Source organism: Aethina tumida, chromosome 1, assembly GCF_024364675.1.
Source record: "Aethina tumida isolate Nest 87 chromosome 1, icAetTumi1.1, whole genome shotgun sequence".
Taxonomy (NCBI): domain Eukaryota; kingdom Metazoa; phylum Arthropoda; class Insecta; order Coleoptera; family Nitidulidae; genus Aethina; species Aethina tumida.
The window spans coordinates 4,519,086-4,538,736 of record NC_065435.1 but is presented as its reverse complement, the minus strand read 5'-3'; the positions used below and the strand labels follow the sequence as shown (position 1 = coordinate 4,538,736).

The 19,651-nt window shown below is 25.9% G+C and overlaps 1 protein-coding gene across 1 annotated transcript; it reads left to right on the top strand.

The window, feature by feature from the left end:
* The first annotated feature begins 1,789 nt into the window (after positions 1 to 1,789).
* On the top strand, positions 1,790 to 17,983 carry LOC109609449 (uncharacterized). The gene is made up of 5 exons (XM_020026111.2): positions 1,790 to 1,990; positions 14,929 to 15,074; positions 15,128 to 16,373; positions 16,428 to 17,101; positions 17,164 to 17,983. The coding sequence occupies exons 2-5, from the start codon at positions 14,939 to 14,941 to the stop codon at positions 17,310 to 17,312; spliced, it is 2,205 nt and encodes a 734-aa protein (XP_019881670.2). The 5' UTR covers positions 1,790 to 1,990; positions 14,929 to 14,938; the 3' UTR covers positions 17,313 to 17,983.
* Positions 17,984 to 19,651: the final 1,668 nt, after the last annotated feature.

Below are 19,651 nucleotides of genomic sequence, written 5' to 3'. Positions count from 1 at the left end.
TAGTAATGTAAATATCTAAATTAATTATTTAATTATAAATTTTTGTAGGGATATGGTATAGAATAAATAAAATATTGTAAACAAATTGAACATTTCAAAATTTGTATGTAAAAAGTCATGATTTAATTTTTTAATAATATAAAAATAAAATATAATTTAAAGGTGAATTAACCTTTTAAAAATAAATCTAAATTAAAACAATTACAGTTTTGCAAATTTATAAAATAGTTTTTGTAATTTCTTTCAACATAGGCACTATATTTTATTATTTATTTAATTAATTAATTAAAATTTTTGAGTGACAAAATAGAAAAGTTTTAAATAATAAATTTACAAAATTTTGTTGTGTAATTTTATGGTAATTTAACATAAAAAATAATGAAAAAAACAAAATATAGTATATATAGAAAAAATAACAAAAATATTTGTAAAATTAAATTAAAAGAATTATTGCTTTTAAAATTTTTAAAATAATTAATTCTACATACTATATTCTACTTTTTAATAATGTAACCACATAAATTACAAAATTTTGTTAAAAAAATAATAAGAAATCTTATAATTTAATTTAAAAAATAATGTAAAAATAAAATATAGTTAAAGAAAAAATATTAAAAATGTTTGTACAATTAAATTAAAAGAATTATAAATTTTAATTTTTTTTATATAATTATTTATAAATATTATATTTTATTTTTAATAATGTAAGTATCTTAATTAATTAATGTTATATATTAAGTCATAAATTTAATTTAAAAATAATATAAAATTGAAATATAATTTAAACGTAAATGAAGTTACACATTTTAAAAATTATAAAAAATATATAATATAACTATAGTACTGTAAAAAGAGTAAAAATAATAGATTTTCAAAATTTCATTGTAAGAATGATAGAAAAGTAAAATTATGAAAATTTAATTTAAAAAACAAATATTAAAAACAAAATATAGTTGAAATCTATTAAAAAAAAATAATAATAAAAATGTTAATAAATCTAGGTTTTATTCTATTATTATTATTTTTATTTTATTATTATAATTTAATTATAAATTTCAAGTGATATGATATAAAAAAGAGTAAATCAAATTATACCACTTAAAAAATAATAAAAAATATGTAAATCTAAATAACAATAAAAACAATTTCAGTTTTCGAAATTTTAAAATAATTATTTTTGATGTTTCCAACACAAGTACTACATTTTATTTTTTATTACTGTTAATTCTAAATAAATAAATTAAGAATTATTTGTGATATAGATAAATTAAATATTGTTACAAAAAACTGAAAAATAATAAATTTTTACAATTTAATTTTAAAAAATAATTTAAAAACCAACCAATTATAATTAAAATCTCTTTAAAAAATAATAAAATATAAATATAAAATAAAAAAAATTTATTCTTATTGTAAATTTTAAATTATATTTTTCATAATATATTTTTTTCAAATATATCAACTGTATTTTATTTTAAATTATTAATAATTAAAGTTAATAAAACAAGTGCATGTTTTTAATAGACTTTTTATAAAATAATATGTTTTATAGAACATCAATTTTAATAAATAATTGATAGTTATTCCAATAAATATTTCAAACATGGAGCAACGCCAAACGGCACGTTCACGGCACCAAGCGGAAAAAAAAACCGAAATAATGCAAATAGTAAGTAACAGATTGTTTCCCAGTTATGCAATAATTGAGCGGCGCATAATTATCCAAAGAATCTAGTATCCTTCTCGGGCAAATGAGAATGAGAATGTTTAGAATTGGCGGGGCGAGCACTTCACTCCATTCTTCGTCTACTCGATCAGTCGAACATTGAAGCGCTACCGCAGTAAATAAACGCTACGACCGGTGTTATTATTATTTATTTATCATCATTGTCGGTTCGCCCGTGGACGTTGTTGGTGATGGACTGACTGATTATATATATTTTTTTTTGTGTGTGTTTGGGACCCCGCACGGAAAACACAACGAAGCACGGTGAGCACCGTTCAAAAATACATTTTTTGATCCGCGATGTGACACTGGACTTAAGTCCGTACGTAGGTGATGTTTATTTCGACGATCGCTCACTTTTGGCGTTTCGAGTCACACGGGAACGGTTTGCAGTTTGTTCACGTTTTCCTCGAATTTGAATTTATTTTGTGACGGAATCGCAAATATGCGAAGCGGTGGTTTTTAATGGTCCTGCTACGTTTTGTTGTTATTGTTTATTCGGATTAACAGTCGCCGTTCTTTTTGCGGTGCATGTGAAAAAATTGACGGCGACATTCATTTATATGTCCTCAGGAATGTATTAAATGTGTGAGGCGATGTAATAAAATGTGCGGATGATTTTTCATCGCACATTTTTATCGACTTTATTAAATCCCTCAACATTCAAGACATGTAAACAATTTAAAAAACACGTTTTTTTTTTTAAACAAGACAAGGCGATTGTTACACTCTTTTTATTTAAATGTATTATTTATGCTCTTTAGATTTCTAATAACAATACAATGTGTGCATGAAAATCGATAAATCATCAATGAAATGTTAATTTTTGCATAGGTGATTTTTTTATAAATAGCATCTGAAAACTGTTGCACTATAAAATATATGCATGTAGGTTGAAAAGTTAAATAATAGAATTGTCAAGGTGATGATCAAATGTCATACCTCAATTTTAAGGCTCAATTTATTATCTTTTGCTTAATGAAGGAATTTTAACGAAGATTTGTCTTCCTCTTTGAATCAAAATCAGTAAATGTTGTTGAAAATTGTTCAAATTGATCTTAAGCCATTTCAGACATTGTATTTATTCTTAATTTTTGGGAGTTAAAATTGTCTCTGTTTACAATCTTTTAAATGTATTTTTTCTGATTTGTTACACTATTTTATTTTTAATATTTTTATGCTTGTCAATAAAAATTTACAATATTATTTTAAATAATAGAAATGGTCCATTTTAAAATTGTTAACTGAAAACTATTAGGAATTTATGTTGGTTGAAATTTTAAATAATGGATTTGTCAAGTTATGTTGTCATACTTCATTTTTAAGGTTCAAAATATTAAGTTTATTAAAAGAAGTTAAGTAATGTTTTTCTGTTTCTTCTCATTTAGTTACACAGAAATATATAAAAAATTGCAGTGAATTAAAATCAGCAAATATTGATGTAAATTGTTCAATATTGTTAAATTGATCTTAAGCCCATCTGAGACATTGTATTTTTATTTTATTTTTTGGAAGTAATATAATGTGGACAATAAAATTTAAAAAAAAAATATGTACTTTAGGTGATTAGACCTCTTAATTAAATAATTGTCATTGTTTAGAATATTTTAAATGAATTTTTTGTTACTTTATTGTTATATTACTTATAATACACTATTTTATTTGTAACATTTTTATGCTTGTTAATAAAAATTTACAATATTACTTTATATAATAGACTTGTTAATGGTCCATTTTTGAAATTATTACATCGAATACCATTAGAAGTTTATGTAGGTTGAAAAGTTAAGTAATGGTTTTGTCTAGTTTATCTTAAGTTTATTGAAAGTAAAGTTCTTAAAATAAAATATACTTGCAGTAAATTAAAATCAGTAAATATTCATGGAAGTTTGTCGAAAGAAGACAAGTAAAATTTTTTTTGTTTATTTTTGTTTAGTTACGTGTTTTTCTTAGGAGATATATAAAGTGGTTGATGAATTATAAAAATATATATGTAACTTAAATGATAAGATAGTTGTCATTGTTTAAAATTTTTTAAATGTACTTTCTACTGCATTTGTTACTTCTTTTCATTTATTACCCTTTATTTCTAATATTTTGTATGCTTGTTAATAAAAATTTATACTCTTACTTTAAATAATAGACTTATTTATAGCCAATTTTTAAATATATTAAAAATGTATGTAGGTTGGCAAGTTAAATAATAGATTTGTCAAGGTGATGAGTTGCAGTGATTAAATGTCATATTTCAATTTTAATACTCAAAATATTATCTTACGTTTATATATATACGTTATTATATTTTTGTTTAGTTATAATATAATAATGATAATGATTTTTAAAAAATGCACCTTAGATGGTTAGACAATTGTCACTGTCTACAATCTTTAAATATGCTTTCTACTGCATTTGTTACATCTTGTTATTTATATTTCTTTTTTATACACTATCTTATTTCTAATATTTTTATGTCTGTTATTAAAAATAGACAATATTACTTTTATAATAGACTCAGGTAACAGGTATTGAAAGTACATATTTAAATTAAACAAATGTTCATAAAAATATCTTAAATAGTCAAACTTCTTAATTAAATAATTTTAGACAATTGTGACTGACAAATTTTTAAATATATTTTTTACTGTATATGTTACATCTTTTTAAATCTTTGCACATTTAAATTATTTTTTCTAATATTATATATTTATAAATATTACTTGAAAATCTGTTAAAATATTCTTCCAAATTATATATTATTTATTATTTTATATTTCTAATGGTCGTTACTAAAAATTAAGAATATTTTTATCATGTACTTAATATTTAGTCAAATTATTACAATACAACTTGAAAATCTGTTAAATATTTTTATTTTCATTTTTTGACAGACAAAAATGGATAATGAAAATTAATATTCTTCGACATCTATTATATATTTGTAATATTTTTATATTTGTTATTAAAAATTGGCAATATTATTTTTATCTTAGCCTTGATATTTTATCAATTAATATCAATAATCAATTTATTAAAATATTACCTTTTAATGTATTTTCTAATGAATTCTTTCACTTATGGAATTTTAAATTATATTTTTTTTTGTTTATACTTTATATTTCTAATATTTTTTAGGCTGTCTATTAAAATTAAAAATATTTTTAATATTAAAATATAGCTCAAAAATCTGTTAAAAATCATAATTTTAATTATATTTGTGTATACTATTTTATATTTGTAATATTTTTTGGCTTATTAATAAAAATTAGAAATATTTTTATCACAGGTTTGATCAGATAGATATTTTGGTAAACAAAAGTGGATAATGAAAATTAATGTTTTTCGATATCTAAATTATATTTTTTTGTATATCATATTTCTAATATTTTTGTAATTGTCATTAAAAATTAACAATATTATTTTTATCAAAAACTTGATATTAATTTATTAAAATATTACTTGAAAATCTGTTAAAATATATTTATAATCATTTGCATGCCAATTTAATGAAATGTATATAAAATATTTTAAATAATTTATTTTTAAAATTAATAAGGTATTTTCTAATGAACCTTTTTACTTATGTATGAGGACATTAAAATTATATTTTTGTATACTATTTTATATTTTTCATATTTTCTAGGCTTATTATTAAATTAAAATTATGAATATTTTTTATCACAGAATATTTAGTCAATTTCATATTTTATTTTATTATTATTCTTATTTCTATATGAAATATTGTATTTATTTTCATTTTTTACAGCCCTTTAAAGCAGATAATAAAATTTTATAAATTGTATGTGAATTATTTAAAATAATTTGTTTCTATTTATTTATTTATTTTTTGAATCTATTTGTCATTTAATTTTGTACACTTATATCTAATATTTTTTATATTTGTTACTAAAATTTGTAATGTTGCTTTTATCTATTTATTATTCAACCAATTTATAAAAATATTACTGTTAAAATATAATTACGAGTGAAAGTATTTTCTAATTAATCTCTTATTTATGTTTATCGACATTTAAATTATAATTTTTACACCATTTTATTTCCAGTATATAGTCAGCAAAATTTAGAAAATATTACTTTGCGCACTGTTTCGTCAGTTCTAAAAATACAATTTTTTTAGTTATATTTAACAAAACACAATACCGCAAAATCAGTAAAACTTCCCAAAAGGAGATATACAATTTCCTAAAAATACACACACACAGACCAATGGTTTTTTAAACATATGTTAATATATTGTTAAAACTTTTGACAAATAAGATAACGAACAAACAATACGTTTCCAATATTCAAAGTATAGTTACATAAGCGTGTCACAGTTTGTTACCAAAAAAAAATGCATCTGTTCCATTCCTTGTGAGTATTTTGATTTGATCGGTGTTTAATTTTCGAAACGTCAACAGAACGCACGTTCAACCATAATCATATTCTATTTTCGGAATATAGTAAGACTATTATTTATAAATAATGACGTCGCATAAATACGATGGTAATTATCAATAAATCGGACGGTTTACCAACAATTATTCCAATTAAAGCAAATTCGGAGCCGCAAACTGGATTAAAAACGAAAGTACACAAAGGAAATGTGCCTCGGTTGGTGAACAAGGACAAAATTTTTAAATAATTAGATAGAAAATCGGCCTCGGTGCGGGAGAAACTCCGAAATGTGGCGAGAAGTAGGAGCCAAAAGTATTTCCTGTTTGTCGTCCGTTTATATTCGTCCACGTACTGTTTATTTTAAATCGGGCATTCGCACATTTTAATTGTTTATTTTCAGTTATTAGAGAGGGAAGCGTGCGCCCGCGCCGTTATTTATAATTTACGCACAGAACGGAGAAGTAAAAAACGGTGTTTCCTGTACAGGTTAAAATTAAAATTGTCCATACCGCCCCGGCCTTATTAATAGACGCGGCCGTAAAACGTTGGTCATAGGAATTTCGCAAGAAAAACATCTTCGTTGGCCAATTATAAATAGATTTCCATTAACGGCGACGAATCATTGAAAATTGCGACCCAAATGCGGCTTCCTTAAATAATTGTCCGCTAATAACCGGTTGGGTTTGGCGTATTTAACTTTCCCGCTGGAAAAAGTTTTGAAAAAATCGCATCCTGCTGTCGGCGACTTTCCCCGCTTTGCGTTTGCGAAGTTCGTGGCGAAATTGACACGCGAAGAACAAAACCGATGGACGCGTTGGGATTGATGTTCAGTTATTTTTACTGATCGTCTTCTGGGAACCGTATGAGCGGACCGTGGAGAATTAATGCCTTAATCGACCACATGTCACGCAATTAAAACCTATTTTCAATGAATAAATTATCAAAAAAAAAAACAAATCAATGATACATAACGAAACATTAGGTCTGTGGGCAGGTAACGAAACTAACAGGAAATTACTCGAATTTCATGCAAGGACATTAATGTTAAAACATTTGAATATTAAGCAAAAATTTTAAATTATTTTTTTATGAAATGTGCTTTGAGTTATTCCTAAATTATGATACGAATGCTCTTGTTAGAATTTTTTCAATAAATCACCTGAATTTGTATTAAATATGTAAATAATTTAGTTTTATTCTGATATTTTATCCAAAAATAATATAAAATCCATTTAAGAAGATGTTGAGTGTATTTTTATCTATTGAAATTCACTTAAATATAAATAGATATTTAATTTTACAAAAGCATATATATATACAGATTATAAAGGTGAATAAACTTCTTAATCAAATTATTTTAAACAATTGAGTGCTTCGAATATTTTATATTATATTTGTTAGACCTTTTTGTTTTACATATTAAATTATTGTTACTAATATTGTTTTTGATGTTTAAAACTACAGAAAATAATATTTAATACAGTGATATTGTAAAAAAATGTACTTTCAAGTGAATGATTAATAAATATTAATAGACATTACACTTGTTGTACAAAAATGTTTAAATCAATTATTGATAATGATACTAAATTATTTAGTTTTATTTTAATTAATAATCTTAAATCCACTTGAGATATTGGGTTATTTTAAGGCTGTTAAAAACATTAAAAATATATACATATAATGTATTTGTTGTTACAGCATTTTCTTTAAAATATTGAATTAACAATAATCCAATAACGATATTTATTAACAACTATAAATATCGTTTTTGACCTTTATGATTACAATCACAAATACATAAATACTGAGATTTTTAAACAAAACAACAGGAAATTACTTTTATTACTTCGTTAACATTAGTCGAAAAATTAACTTGTAAATTAATCGCAATTAATAAATATTAATAGACATTACAGTTGTACTAACAATACAATTATACTAATAATTACATTAATAATTTAATATTTTACATTTAAATTTAAATTTAAGGGTATAGAGTGTATTTTTTTGTATTTTGAAACTTATATTTAATTTACAAAATATATACAAACGCATAAATTGTTAGATAATTAAATTTCTTATTAATTTATTTTATATAATTTTAATTATTTTCAATTTTTTATTTCAAAATAATAATAAATTGAGATATATAGAGCTTTTTTATATCTTGAAATGAACTTAAAATTAGACATTTAAATTAAAAAACATATAAATACACAAATTATTAGATAATTAAACTTCCTACTTTTTATATTTTTAAATCTACATTTAAATTAAAAAATATATACAAACGTATAAATTGTTAGATAATTAAATTTCTTATTAATTTATTTTATATAATTTCAATTATTTTCAATTTTTTATTTTTTATTTCAAAATAATAACAATAATTTGAGATATATAGAGCTTTTTTATGACTTGAAATCGAATTACAATTAGACATTTAAATTAAAAAACATACATAAATACACAAATTGTTAGATAATTAAACTTCCTATTAAATTAAATAAAATTTTTACAATACAATTCTAGAAAACAATGTTCTTGCAGATTTTGACCAATTTAATTTTTATTAAATTATTTAATGTATTTTCTGGTATTATTTGTTACATTATTTCGTTTTACATATTAAATTATTGTCAATAAATACCTTTTTTGATGTTTACAATGAAAATTAATTGTTGAGTTTTTAAATAAAACTGCAGGAAATAACTTTCATTACTTCTTTAACATTGGTAGAAAAATGTACACTTGTATTAGTTGTTTAAAATTTTTTAAATAAACTATATGTAATTATATAAGTAAATTAGTTTTTTACATTTATTTCAAAATTGACAATAATATATTAAGATATAGCGTATATTTTTATATTTTGAAATCTACTTAAAGTAGACAATTTAATTAAAAAATATATAATAATACATAAATTGTTAAATAATTAAACCTCTTGCTAAATTATTTTATAAAATTTTGACTAATTTAATTTTTTAATGCATTTTCTGGTATTGTTTGTTACATATTTTATATATAAATATTAATAAATACAGTTTTTGATGTTTACGTTTACAATCTGAATTAATTGTTGAATTTTTAAATAAATCCACAGGAAATAACCTTTATTACTTCTTTAACATTGGTCGAAAAATGTACTTGCTAATGAATCACAATTAATTAATATTAATAGACATTATACTTGTACTAGTTGTTTTTTAAATAAAACTGCAGGAAATAATCTTTATTATTTATATACTTGGAAGTGAATCATAATTAATATATATATTATTAAACATTACACTTGTTCTAGATGTTTCAAAATTTTTACATTGCCGAAAAATATGCTTGGAACTGATTTATAATTAATAAATATTAATACACACTTTATTACACTTGTTCTAGTTGTTTAAAATGTTTTAAATAAATTATCTACTTGAGATATTTACTGTATTTTGCTTTTGAGGTCTATTTAAAGCAGTTTTTGATATTAAATATCATATTATGTACATGAATTATGTTAGATGATTATTAAGTTATTTTAGACAATTGTGAATTAATCCAAAATGTGTAATCTAGGCTATTGTTACATTACTTCGTAATTAATATTGAATTCCCATTACATCAGAACTTATTTTAGAATTTTTAGCATTGTCGGACAGTACAAGTCAATCAATTAACATTGACACATTATTCTTATTTCTGCTGTCTATTTTTTATATATGTAAATTATTTGTTTTTTTACATACTATATTAAAAAAATAATTATAATAAATGTATTCTTTAATGTATTTGTTGCATCTTTTTATTTTAAATAGTAATCTATTGTTAATAAATATCGTTTTAGACATTTACATTTACAATCAGAATTAATTGTAGAGTTTTTAATTAAGCCCGCAGGAATTTATATTTATTACGCCTTTAACATTGTCACTTTTACAACACTACTACTAACGTATTGTTTTAAACGTAGAATAAACCCGCAAAAATTAATTTAAAAACCAATTACTACTTTTTTTCCATTATCAACGTGGAGGACCTGTTTCCATTCCTCCATTACCACCTTAATTGCATCCATAATGGCACAACGAAAATTATTAATTCACAATAAATTTCGTTTCCACTCTATAAACAAATAACACATGCAATTTAATCTTTAGGAACACATTTACGGGTAAAATCATCTTGATAATTGCGAATTCACGCTTTATTTAATACACGTAGGGGTATCGTATATCTTAATATCTTTTCTTGCACAATGACAAATAAATAAATGTAACAATACAAGCAAATTATATTGAATTATAACAATATTTCAACACACTTGTAAATCAGCTCAGTCAATGTTAACTGGTAAATGTAATTAATTTCTGATAAACGGCCAGTAGTCATTAATGGTAATTTTATATTTGTGTTTCTTTTTTTTTTTATTTTACTACGATAAGTGTGTCGCAACGAATGAATTGCGTATGTAGATCAGGTGGTTAGATGATTTCCCTTCAAGGAAATCGCAATTGTTTACTAAAAGTTTGTTGTAAACATTTGATTAAACTAAACTAAAGTGTAGTTTTGGTGATAATTTGGATAACTGTGTTTAATGGTGTTTGGTCACTTTATTCAATCAAATTGGATCAAACGAATAATTTTGTATCTATAGTGGCGGAAAAAAGTATGGTATATTTTTAAAAATTGGAGTTTTATCCCCTGAGATTTTTCATATCTGTTGTAATGGTGTATATTATTTTATTTGGAATCAGTTGTACTTAAATTCTTAACATTTTTGGTCACTTTCAACGTAACAAATAAATTTACCATACTTTTTTCCACCACTGTAAGTATAGTATTTATTAGAAAATTATTATTATATATAAAATTCCTATATTGTTGTAAAATAAGACATTTTCATGCTTTACAATTCAAAAAAAAATTTAAAATTGAACCAAAAAACAAATTTTATAAGAGAGTTTCTCTTTCAAATGGAGTAAGTACACTTTTGTCAGATGTGTTATTATATCAATTAGATTTGTTCAGGTTTCCAACAGATTAGGGAAAACATTAAGTAACATTTGTAACAAATAAATAAATATTCCATACATTTTTTCATCACTGTTAATTTGAATATGATTTAGATGACATGTATGGCGACATCAGCCCGACAATATTTTGTTGTCACGATAATGTTCATTGACTAATACGTTTCGCCAACGTGTTTTATACAGAACAGTTATTTATCCAGTTAAAAAAAGCAATTTTGTAGGTGTAAAAATATTGACTAAGGTTGTAATTTCCAAGTGGCGATTCGGTTGATGGTGATCGAGATCGGAGTGCCTCGAATCCATCCTAAATGTGTAACATCTTGCATATCTAGTGCAATTATGATAATCTTGAACAGGATGTTTGTGGATTTTATGTTATTAGGTAGTTTTATGCCGAGTGCGTGGTCGACGTAAATCCACTGATAATATAGGAAGTCTAAAAACTAATTGAATACGTGTTAAACATAAGCTCATGCACAATTTTGTAGTTATTGTGATACCCCGCCCACGTTCAATTATAAACTGGCAATCAATTATTCTACACCTTAAATTATGATGGTAATAAGTTCATTTTTACAATACATTTAAATACCAATCGCCTTTAAATGCCAACTTTCCTAACCCACAACCATAATTTCTTGATGTACCCAACCAACCATATTTTATTTATTGTTTATCTCCCGGATGATAGCAATATTTATTTCCATTTAATCATCGTCTATTCTATTTAATGTTGTACACTCCTGTCGAAATCTGATAAATCCCCAACGATTTCGTTTTCCTGCATTCCTACATCTAAATTCTTGTAAATTAATAAAACTGCACAACCGCAAAAACCGCAACTAGAAATTTACCATTAACATTCAATACGTGTAAAGCGGCCGCAACAAATTAATTTTCGCACGTACAATAAATTTAATCGACTATTAATTAATAATAATAATTTTTAATCATGTATTTACCAATAAATAAATTAGTAAAAAAGTGAACAACAAAAAAACTGTTTGTGTCATTTTTAACATGTTTTTTTTTTTTTTTTCAAAAGTATATAATTTATGGTATATTACATTATCTCTAGCTAAAATACAACGATATTTCTGGAAAAGTTCGAGATAACAGAATGATTCTAAAAAAGTATATTTCCTTAAATTTTCAAGATATTGTTTATTTCAAATCCCGAAAAACATAAAAAAATTTTAAAAATACATAATTGATATATTAAATTATCTCCAGTTGAGATACGGTGATATTTTTGATAAATTTTGAGATAAAATACTTTATACAAGTACTTTTCTGTTTCAAATTCCAAAATTTTATAATTTGTGATAAATTTTATTAAGTTAACTCTTGCTAAGATATAACGACATTTCTAGAAAATTTCTAGATGAAAAATATTTTCTACTGACACTTGTTATTCCAAACATAAACCACAATTAAATTTGCTTCTAAAATGTCGAAAATATATAGTTTTTGAAAAATATATAATTATTATTATGTAAGTAAAATACGATATTTGTAAAATATTTCGAAATAACAGAATACTTTCTACAAGCATAGTATAAAATACTCACTTTAAAAAAATATATTTTCTTAAAGGTATTATGTGCTACATTTTATTTCAAATGGAACCACAATTGAATTTGGTCTTAAAATCCCGAAAAATATCAAGTTTTTCAAAAATATATTATTTCTAATTAAGATACTGTGATATTCTTCTTCTTCTTTTCTATTTCCAATTCCAAAATTTGATAATTTGTGATATATTATGTAAATTAACTCTTACTAAGATATAACATTTCTAGAAAATTTTTAGATAACAAAATACTTTCTACTGGCACTTTTTTATTTCAAGTATAAACCATAATTGAATTTACCTTTAAAATGTCTAAGAAATGTAATTTTTCATAAATATATAATTTATGATAAATTACATTATCACCAGTTAAAATACAACGATATTTATGGAGAAATTCGAGATAACAGAATACTTTCTACAAGCACTTTTTACGTAGTATAAAATACTAACTTAAAAAAGTATATTTCATAAATTTTCAAGATATTATGTGCTACATTTTATTTCAAATGGAAACGACAATTGAATTTACCCTTAAAGTCCCGAAAAACATCAAGTTTTTCAAAAATATATTATGACATATTAAATTAACTCTAATTATGATACGGTGATATTTCTAATAAATTTCCAGATAAATTACTTTCGACATGCACCTTTTTGTTTCCAATTCTAAAATTTTATAGTAAATTAATTCTTGCTAAGATATAACGACATTTCTAGAAAATTTCTAGATAAAATACTTTTTGCTGCCACTTTTTTATTCCAAATATAAACCATAATTGAATTTGCCTTTAAAATGTCGAAAAAATATAATTTTTCAAAAATATGTAATTTATGATATATTACATTATCTCTAGTTAAAATACAACAATATTTATGAAGAAGTTCGAGATAACAAAATACTTCTTACAAGCACTTTTTTATGAAGTATAAAATACTGACATTAAAAAAATATATTTCCTTAAATTTTCAAGATATTATGTGGTAAATTTTATTTTATAATTGAATTTGCCCTTAAAATCCTGAAAAACAACAAAAAATTTTTCAAAAATATATAATTTATGACAAATTAAATTATCTCTAATTAAGACACTGTGATATTTTTGGTAAATTACGAGATAACAAAATACTTTCTACAGGCACATTTATACATAGTACCAAATATTTGCTTTAAAACAATAAGAAACAATATTGTTAAGTCTTAGATAATGTATATTTTTACTAGATAAAAAATGAGTGTAGGAAGTTTTTACATAAAAAATAAATAAAAGAAGAATGTCAATTGTCGTAGACATTTCAAAAACGGCCAGACATTTCAAAATGCGGTTTGTGGTAAATATAAAAAGTAAAAATAATAAGATGTGGACATATGAACCAATTTGTTGGGACACCCTGCACCACAAGAAAATGTCAAACTAAAAATAGACAACACAGAATATGGTATCTTTGTGTAAATGGCGCCGGTTATCTGAATGAAACCAATAAGTGACCAAAACTTTGATAAAATAATTAATCATAGATTAGAGTTCATATGTATTGTTATGATTAATTTATTCGGTTTGTGTGCAGGCAGGAAGGAAATAAAATAGTGGTGATTACTCACTGTATACGAAAAGCAACGTGAGTTTTTCATCAGACGTCAAATGATGCGGTCTAATTATTTATTAGCGATCTAAATCTTTGAAGTACATGTTCTAGTTTTGTTTGTGTTACAACGGACTTGTCAAGCGTGAATAATTGTACGTACAATCTTTGGTAAGGTTTTCATTATTTGCTTGTAATTATTAATTTGTACACAAAGCAACTATATGATGACATTGCGCTTGTTAAAGAAACTGATTAAAAATATTTTGTGCTTCCTCCTTAATTGTTTTGATACAGTCAATTGATTTTTAGAAAGTCACGAAAAAAAACCGGTAAAATAAAGTTTCAAAACAATATAAATAATTGTTTATTCATGTTAATGAGTGTGTATTTATCGTTCTGTAATTGGAATAAAATTATCAAGATTTAAATATTCATTGAATAAAAACTCCTTTACCTGTTTTGTTTCTCCATTCAAACAGAGACAAACAAAGGTAATTTAAGCACCTACTTTTAACGCCATAAACGCACGTAAATAATTAGCAAAATGTGGTACAGGAATAAACAAATAACGCGTGCAATAAACAATGTAAACTGATGATTTGAAATTTAATTTGCAGAAACACGAAAATGAGATTATTTAAACGAAGATGTTCCGATCCGAATCCCCAGCTAGTAAGCCTTTCACCCCTCTCAGAACCCGACAGTCTTTCGAAGTCGTCGCGACAGCCAAGCTCCGAAAGCATCGCAGAATCAACAAAATCAAGTAAGTGCAACAACGATTATAGTGTGGAATTACATTAATTGTTGCGTTTGTAGATAAATCAACATGGGGCAAGATGGTGGGCCAAAAGTGGGACCAGCTCAAGCGTAGCGACTCCTCGGAAATACTGCAGGTGACGCCGGGGAGGCGCAAACAATGGTCGCCACTCCATAAACAAACCACCCCCCCAAACGACGGGGTTTCGCCCAAGAGGATGTCTCGAGTTGAATCGCTGAAAAGTCTTCTGGGTTCCGATGGTGAAGAGTCCAGATTTGACAAACTGTCCAAGGCTGAGCTTAGGAAGATCTACGATATGTACAAAAACGTCAACGACAGTCCACAGAATGAAAGACCGACGAAGTCCAGAAGACGTGTCAAAAGCACCACTGACAACTTGGAGTTGAGTCAGCAGCAACTGTTAGACTATCTGATGTTGATCAAGCCCGACAATCAGGAACTGGAAAAGCTCTTTACCCAGGTCTCCAACGAGAGTCCCAAAAACAAAAACAGACTGGAGATACTCAACGAAGAGAAAAATCACTCCAAGCCATCGAGGTTTAAAATGAGGAACATATTCGGAATCAGATCTTCATCCAAGTCGGACGACGAGTCGGAATTCAAACCTACACGTTTATTATCGTCAACTGGAAGCTTGACAAGCCTGACCAATTTCATAATGCCCCACAGAAGAAACTCCAATCACTCCCCAGTGTTGCCCAACAAAATTAAGTCGGACGAAAGTGGGTACGGCAGCGACTCAACCAGAACAACCGGCGTGGATTCCCCACGAGGTTCCATCAAGTCCCAACTTTCCGACTTGTCCAGCAACGACAAAAGGGAGATCCTACCTAAACCATCGACATCCAAGAGCTGCTACAACGACGACACGGACACGGCCGAAGAGGACGACGACGAAATGATCGTGCCCAAAAAGTTTGGACGTTCATTAAAAAAATTCACCAACAAAAAACGGTCCAGATCCCACAGCGAAGACTCGGACACGTTCTCCAGAAGGAAGAGCATCAGACTGAAGAAGTCACCCAGCAAGGCGGAGAAGTTTAAAGTGTCCATAGAGGATTTGAGTCAGGCGTGTTGTGACAAGTTGAACAAGTTAAAAATAGGCGCGGACTTTCGCATGAAGCCAAAAGAGAGCTCGAATAAGATTTTGGAACGGGAGTTCAAGTGCGTGAGACTCAGACTGGAGAGGAACGAGAGCATTGGAGTAGTGATATCCCCTTACGAAAACGGACCAGCTGTAACTTACACCATCGCAAACATTGAACCCAAATCGGCAGCTGAAAAGTAAGTTGAATTAGTTTGTTAAGTGACGTTTGATGTTAATTGGTTTGTTTGCAGGAATGGCAACTTGAGAGTGGGAGATGAAGTAATAAAACTAAACGGCACCCGAATAAAAAACACTCCGTACACGTTCGCGGAAAAACATTTGGCGGCGGTGAATGGTGAACTGGAAATAGTCATTTCTAGATTGCCGACCACGAATGTTAGTAAATCGACGACGAAAAGCAACAAAAGAACTAGTTCGTCTAGTTTTATAGATATGCCAGTGCTGAAATACACGGTGACCAGCGGCAGCAGTAAAAAACACCTGCCATCTGGTAAGCCAGACGGGAAGGCAGACAGGCTGGTGACTCTGAACGATATTACGGCGGGCGCTCAAAAGACCGACGACGACCTGGAGAGTCGCGTGACTTTCAGCGAGAAGAAGAAACAAAACGACGACGGTGAAATCTTCAAGAAACCCTACGACTATCCGAAACCGAGGCCCATAACCGGAATGAGGAAGTTCTCGTACACGACCGACGCAACGATTAAAATACCGAACGACACGAAAAATCCGAAACACAAGAACACACCTTACAAGACGGTCAAGTTCCACAAAGGGCCGGGCTACAAGAGTCTGGGGTTCTCGGTGGTGGGGGGCAAGGACTCTCCCAGAGGTCCCATGGGGATTTACGTGAAAACGATATTCGAACAAGGCCAGGCGGCTGAAGCTGGCACCTTGAAAGAAGGTAACAATTTGGTTTGGTTAATTCATCCAAAGACACTATTAATTTGCTTTTCTTTATTCCAGGTGATGAACTGTTATCAATAAATGGAAAATCATTCGAAGGACTTACACATCATGAAGCGGTCGGATTATTTAAAAATATTAAATGCGGTGATGTTTTGATAGATGTTGTGAGACGTCCGACGTTTCAAAAGTTTTCCAGCTCATTATAAGGCGCTACTTAATATTACTGATATCATTTCCAGTGTTGAAAATTGTCGTACTCAAAATTGCTCAAAATTTAGTGTTATTTTGTTAATAAATAAGTTAATTTTGTATAATTATGCTTCTTTATGCATTGAATTGTTTCTGTTTAATTTATTTATAACTGAAATTTTCTTATTGACTTTTTGGTTGACATTACGTTTTTCCTTTTAGAATTAGTTGTACTTTTGTTTCTTACATTTTTATTACTGGAAATAATGCCAAATTATATTAATTAAATTATAATAGTTAATATAACTTTACTAATGATTTAAAGCACAAAGACTAATTTTGCATATTTAACTAGGCCGAAAAACCAAAAAATAATTTAAATATTTAATTGCAGCAAACGAATATTTAAAAATAATAGGTTTATATGGTTTTCGTAAATGTAAAAAATGTTGTTTATTTAAAAAAAAATGTTAGTTAAATTTTTGACATTTTGAAAACTGCTGTTAATTTTTTCGATATTAGGAATATTGGCTGTGACAAATAATGTTTACGTTATTTAAAATTAGTATTTCTCAAGTTATGCAAAGGCTAAATTTATTTGAAACATTCAAGATTGACTATTTATATGTATGTATATAACTTGTATGTAAAATGTTTAACTTATAATAAAATAATACTTAACACTCTAGATATATTTTTTAAGTTTTACTAGTGACACATACACAGTAAGTAATTTAAATAATTTCAATACATCCCATAAAAAACCTCAGTGACTAGTAAGCTTCCTCATAATTTTTCTACTTTGTTTTATCATAGTAATTTAATATAAAGTAGAATGCATATATATCCGCTTCTTTATAAATATTAAAACAGAAATTTATATTGATCAAATAATGATATTATCTACAAACATCGAGGTGCCTGTTATTTTATTTATAAATGCTAATACTAATCTTTCTCCCCTTTGAATTTCTTGTGCAAATTGTGTTATTACAGTTTAATCTTGAACGTCCAATTAATTAAATTATAATGGTGAATGTGACTAATGACATAAAATCCGTCTAATTTTAAATACTTAACTAAGCACAAAAAAAAAAAAAAATAATTACTTTCTACTAATATTTAATAATAACGTTTTTGCAATTTTGTGATATATATTCTTTTGAGGTTTGAAAAACTGCTGTTCATTTCTTTTTAAATTAGGAATGTTGGCTGTGACAAAAAATGTTTCTTTTAATGAGTATTTTCCAAATTATGTGGATCCTTCAAGATTGATAATTTATATGTGTGTTTAAAATTTGTATGTAAAATATTTAATTATAATAAAGTAATACTTAACACTCTATTTATATCTTTATATATTTTGACACAATAAATAACTTAAGTAAATTCGTAAAATACAAATGCCTACATTATGTATTATTTAAATAATTGCAAAATATTACGTAAAAATAGCGAAATAATAATTAGACAACTTTTTAATATTCAAGATTTATATTTATTTAATCATACAATTTATAATACGTGATTTTTATTAAAATTTGTTAAATTTTATTACCATACATATATGTCCGCTCTTTCATAAACTTTCTTTTTTAAAATTTACGATTCTTCCCATTTTATAAATGATATTATACAGATCGAAAAGCATCCGATTTGTATGAACCTTAAGAGAGACGTAGTACAGGTGGTAGACTTTACTGTCTCTGTGGTGCATGATGCGTCTCGTAAGATTCAGAAAGATCAAAAGCTTTTCAGTCTGTATAATATCAAGAAATATTCATTTTTTCACCTTTTAAGGTACAATTTTAGTTTTTAAAATAAACTGCATATTGATCCACCCACAAACTTCAATAAAACGAATAATTAATTTCATACAATAGATTAATTAATTTTTGTTTGTTTTTAAATAAAAGGTTTCAATATTAGTTTTACCACATAAATCTTAAATTATGTTGGTTCAACTTTTATGTTCTTAGAAATTTCAAAATATACAGTGGTGGTCACAAGAATTTCAAAATGTTTAAAGTAAATTCATTAAATACAAATACCTATTTTAGGCATTATTTAAATAATAGCGAAATATTGCATAAAAATAGCAAAATACTTAATTCAAAATATTGTGTTACTATTTCTATATTTAATCATTTAAATTTTATTAGTATGCATATATTCAGTTTTTCACCTTTCTTGGTTAGTTTTTAAAATAATAAACTGCATACTGATCCACCCACAAACTTCAATAAAACGAATAATTAATTTCATACAATAGATTAATTAATTTTTGTTTGTTTTAAAGTAAAAAGCTTAAATTACATTGATTCAATTTTTATGTTATGGCAAGTTATAAAGGTTC

Coding starts and splice junctions, on each gene's coding strand:
- LOC109609449 (XM_020026111.2), top strand. CDS start 14,939: ATGAGATTATTTAAACGAAGATGTTCCGATCCGAATCCCCAGCTAGTA. Junction 15,075..15,127: donor CGCAGAATCAACAAAATCAA/GTAAGTGCAACA, acceptor TTGCGTTTGTAG/ATAAATCAACATGGGGCAAG. Junction 17,102..17,163: donor AGCTGGCACCTTGAAAGAAG/GTAACAATTTGG, acceptor TCTTTATTCCAG/GTGATGAACTGTTATCAATA.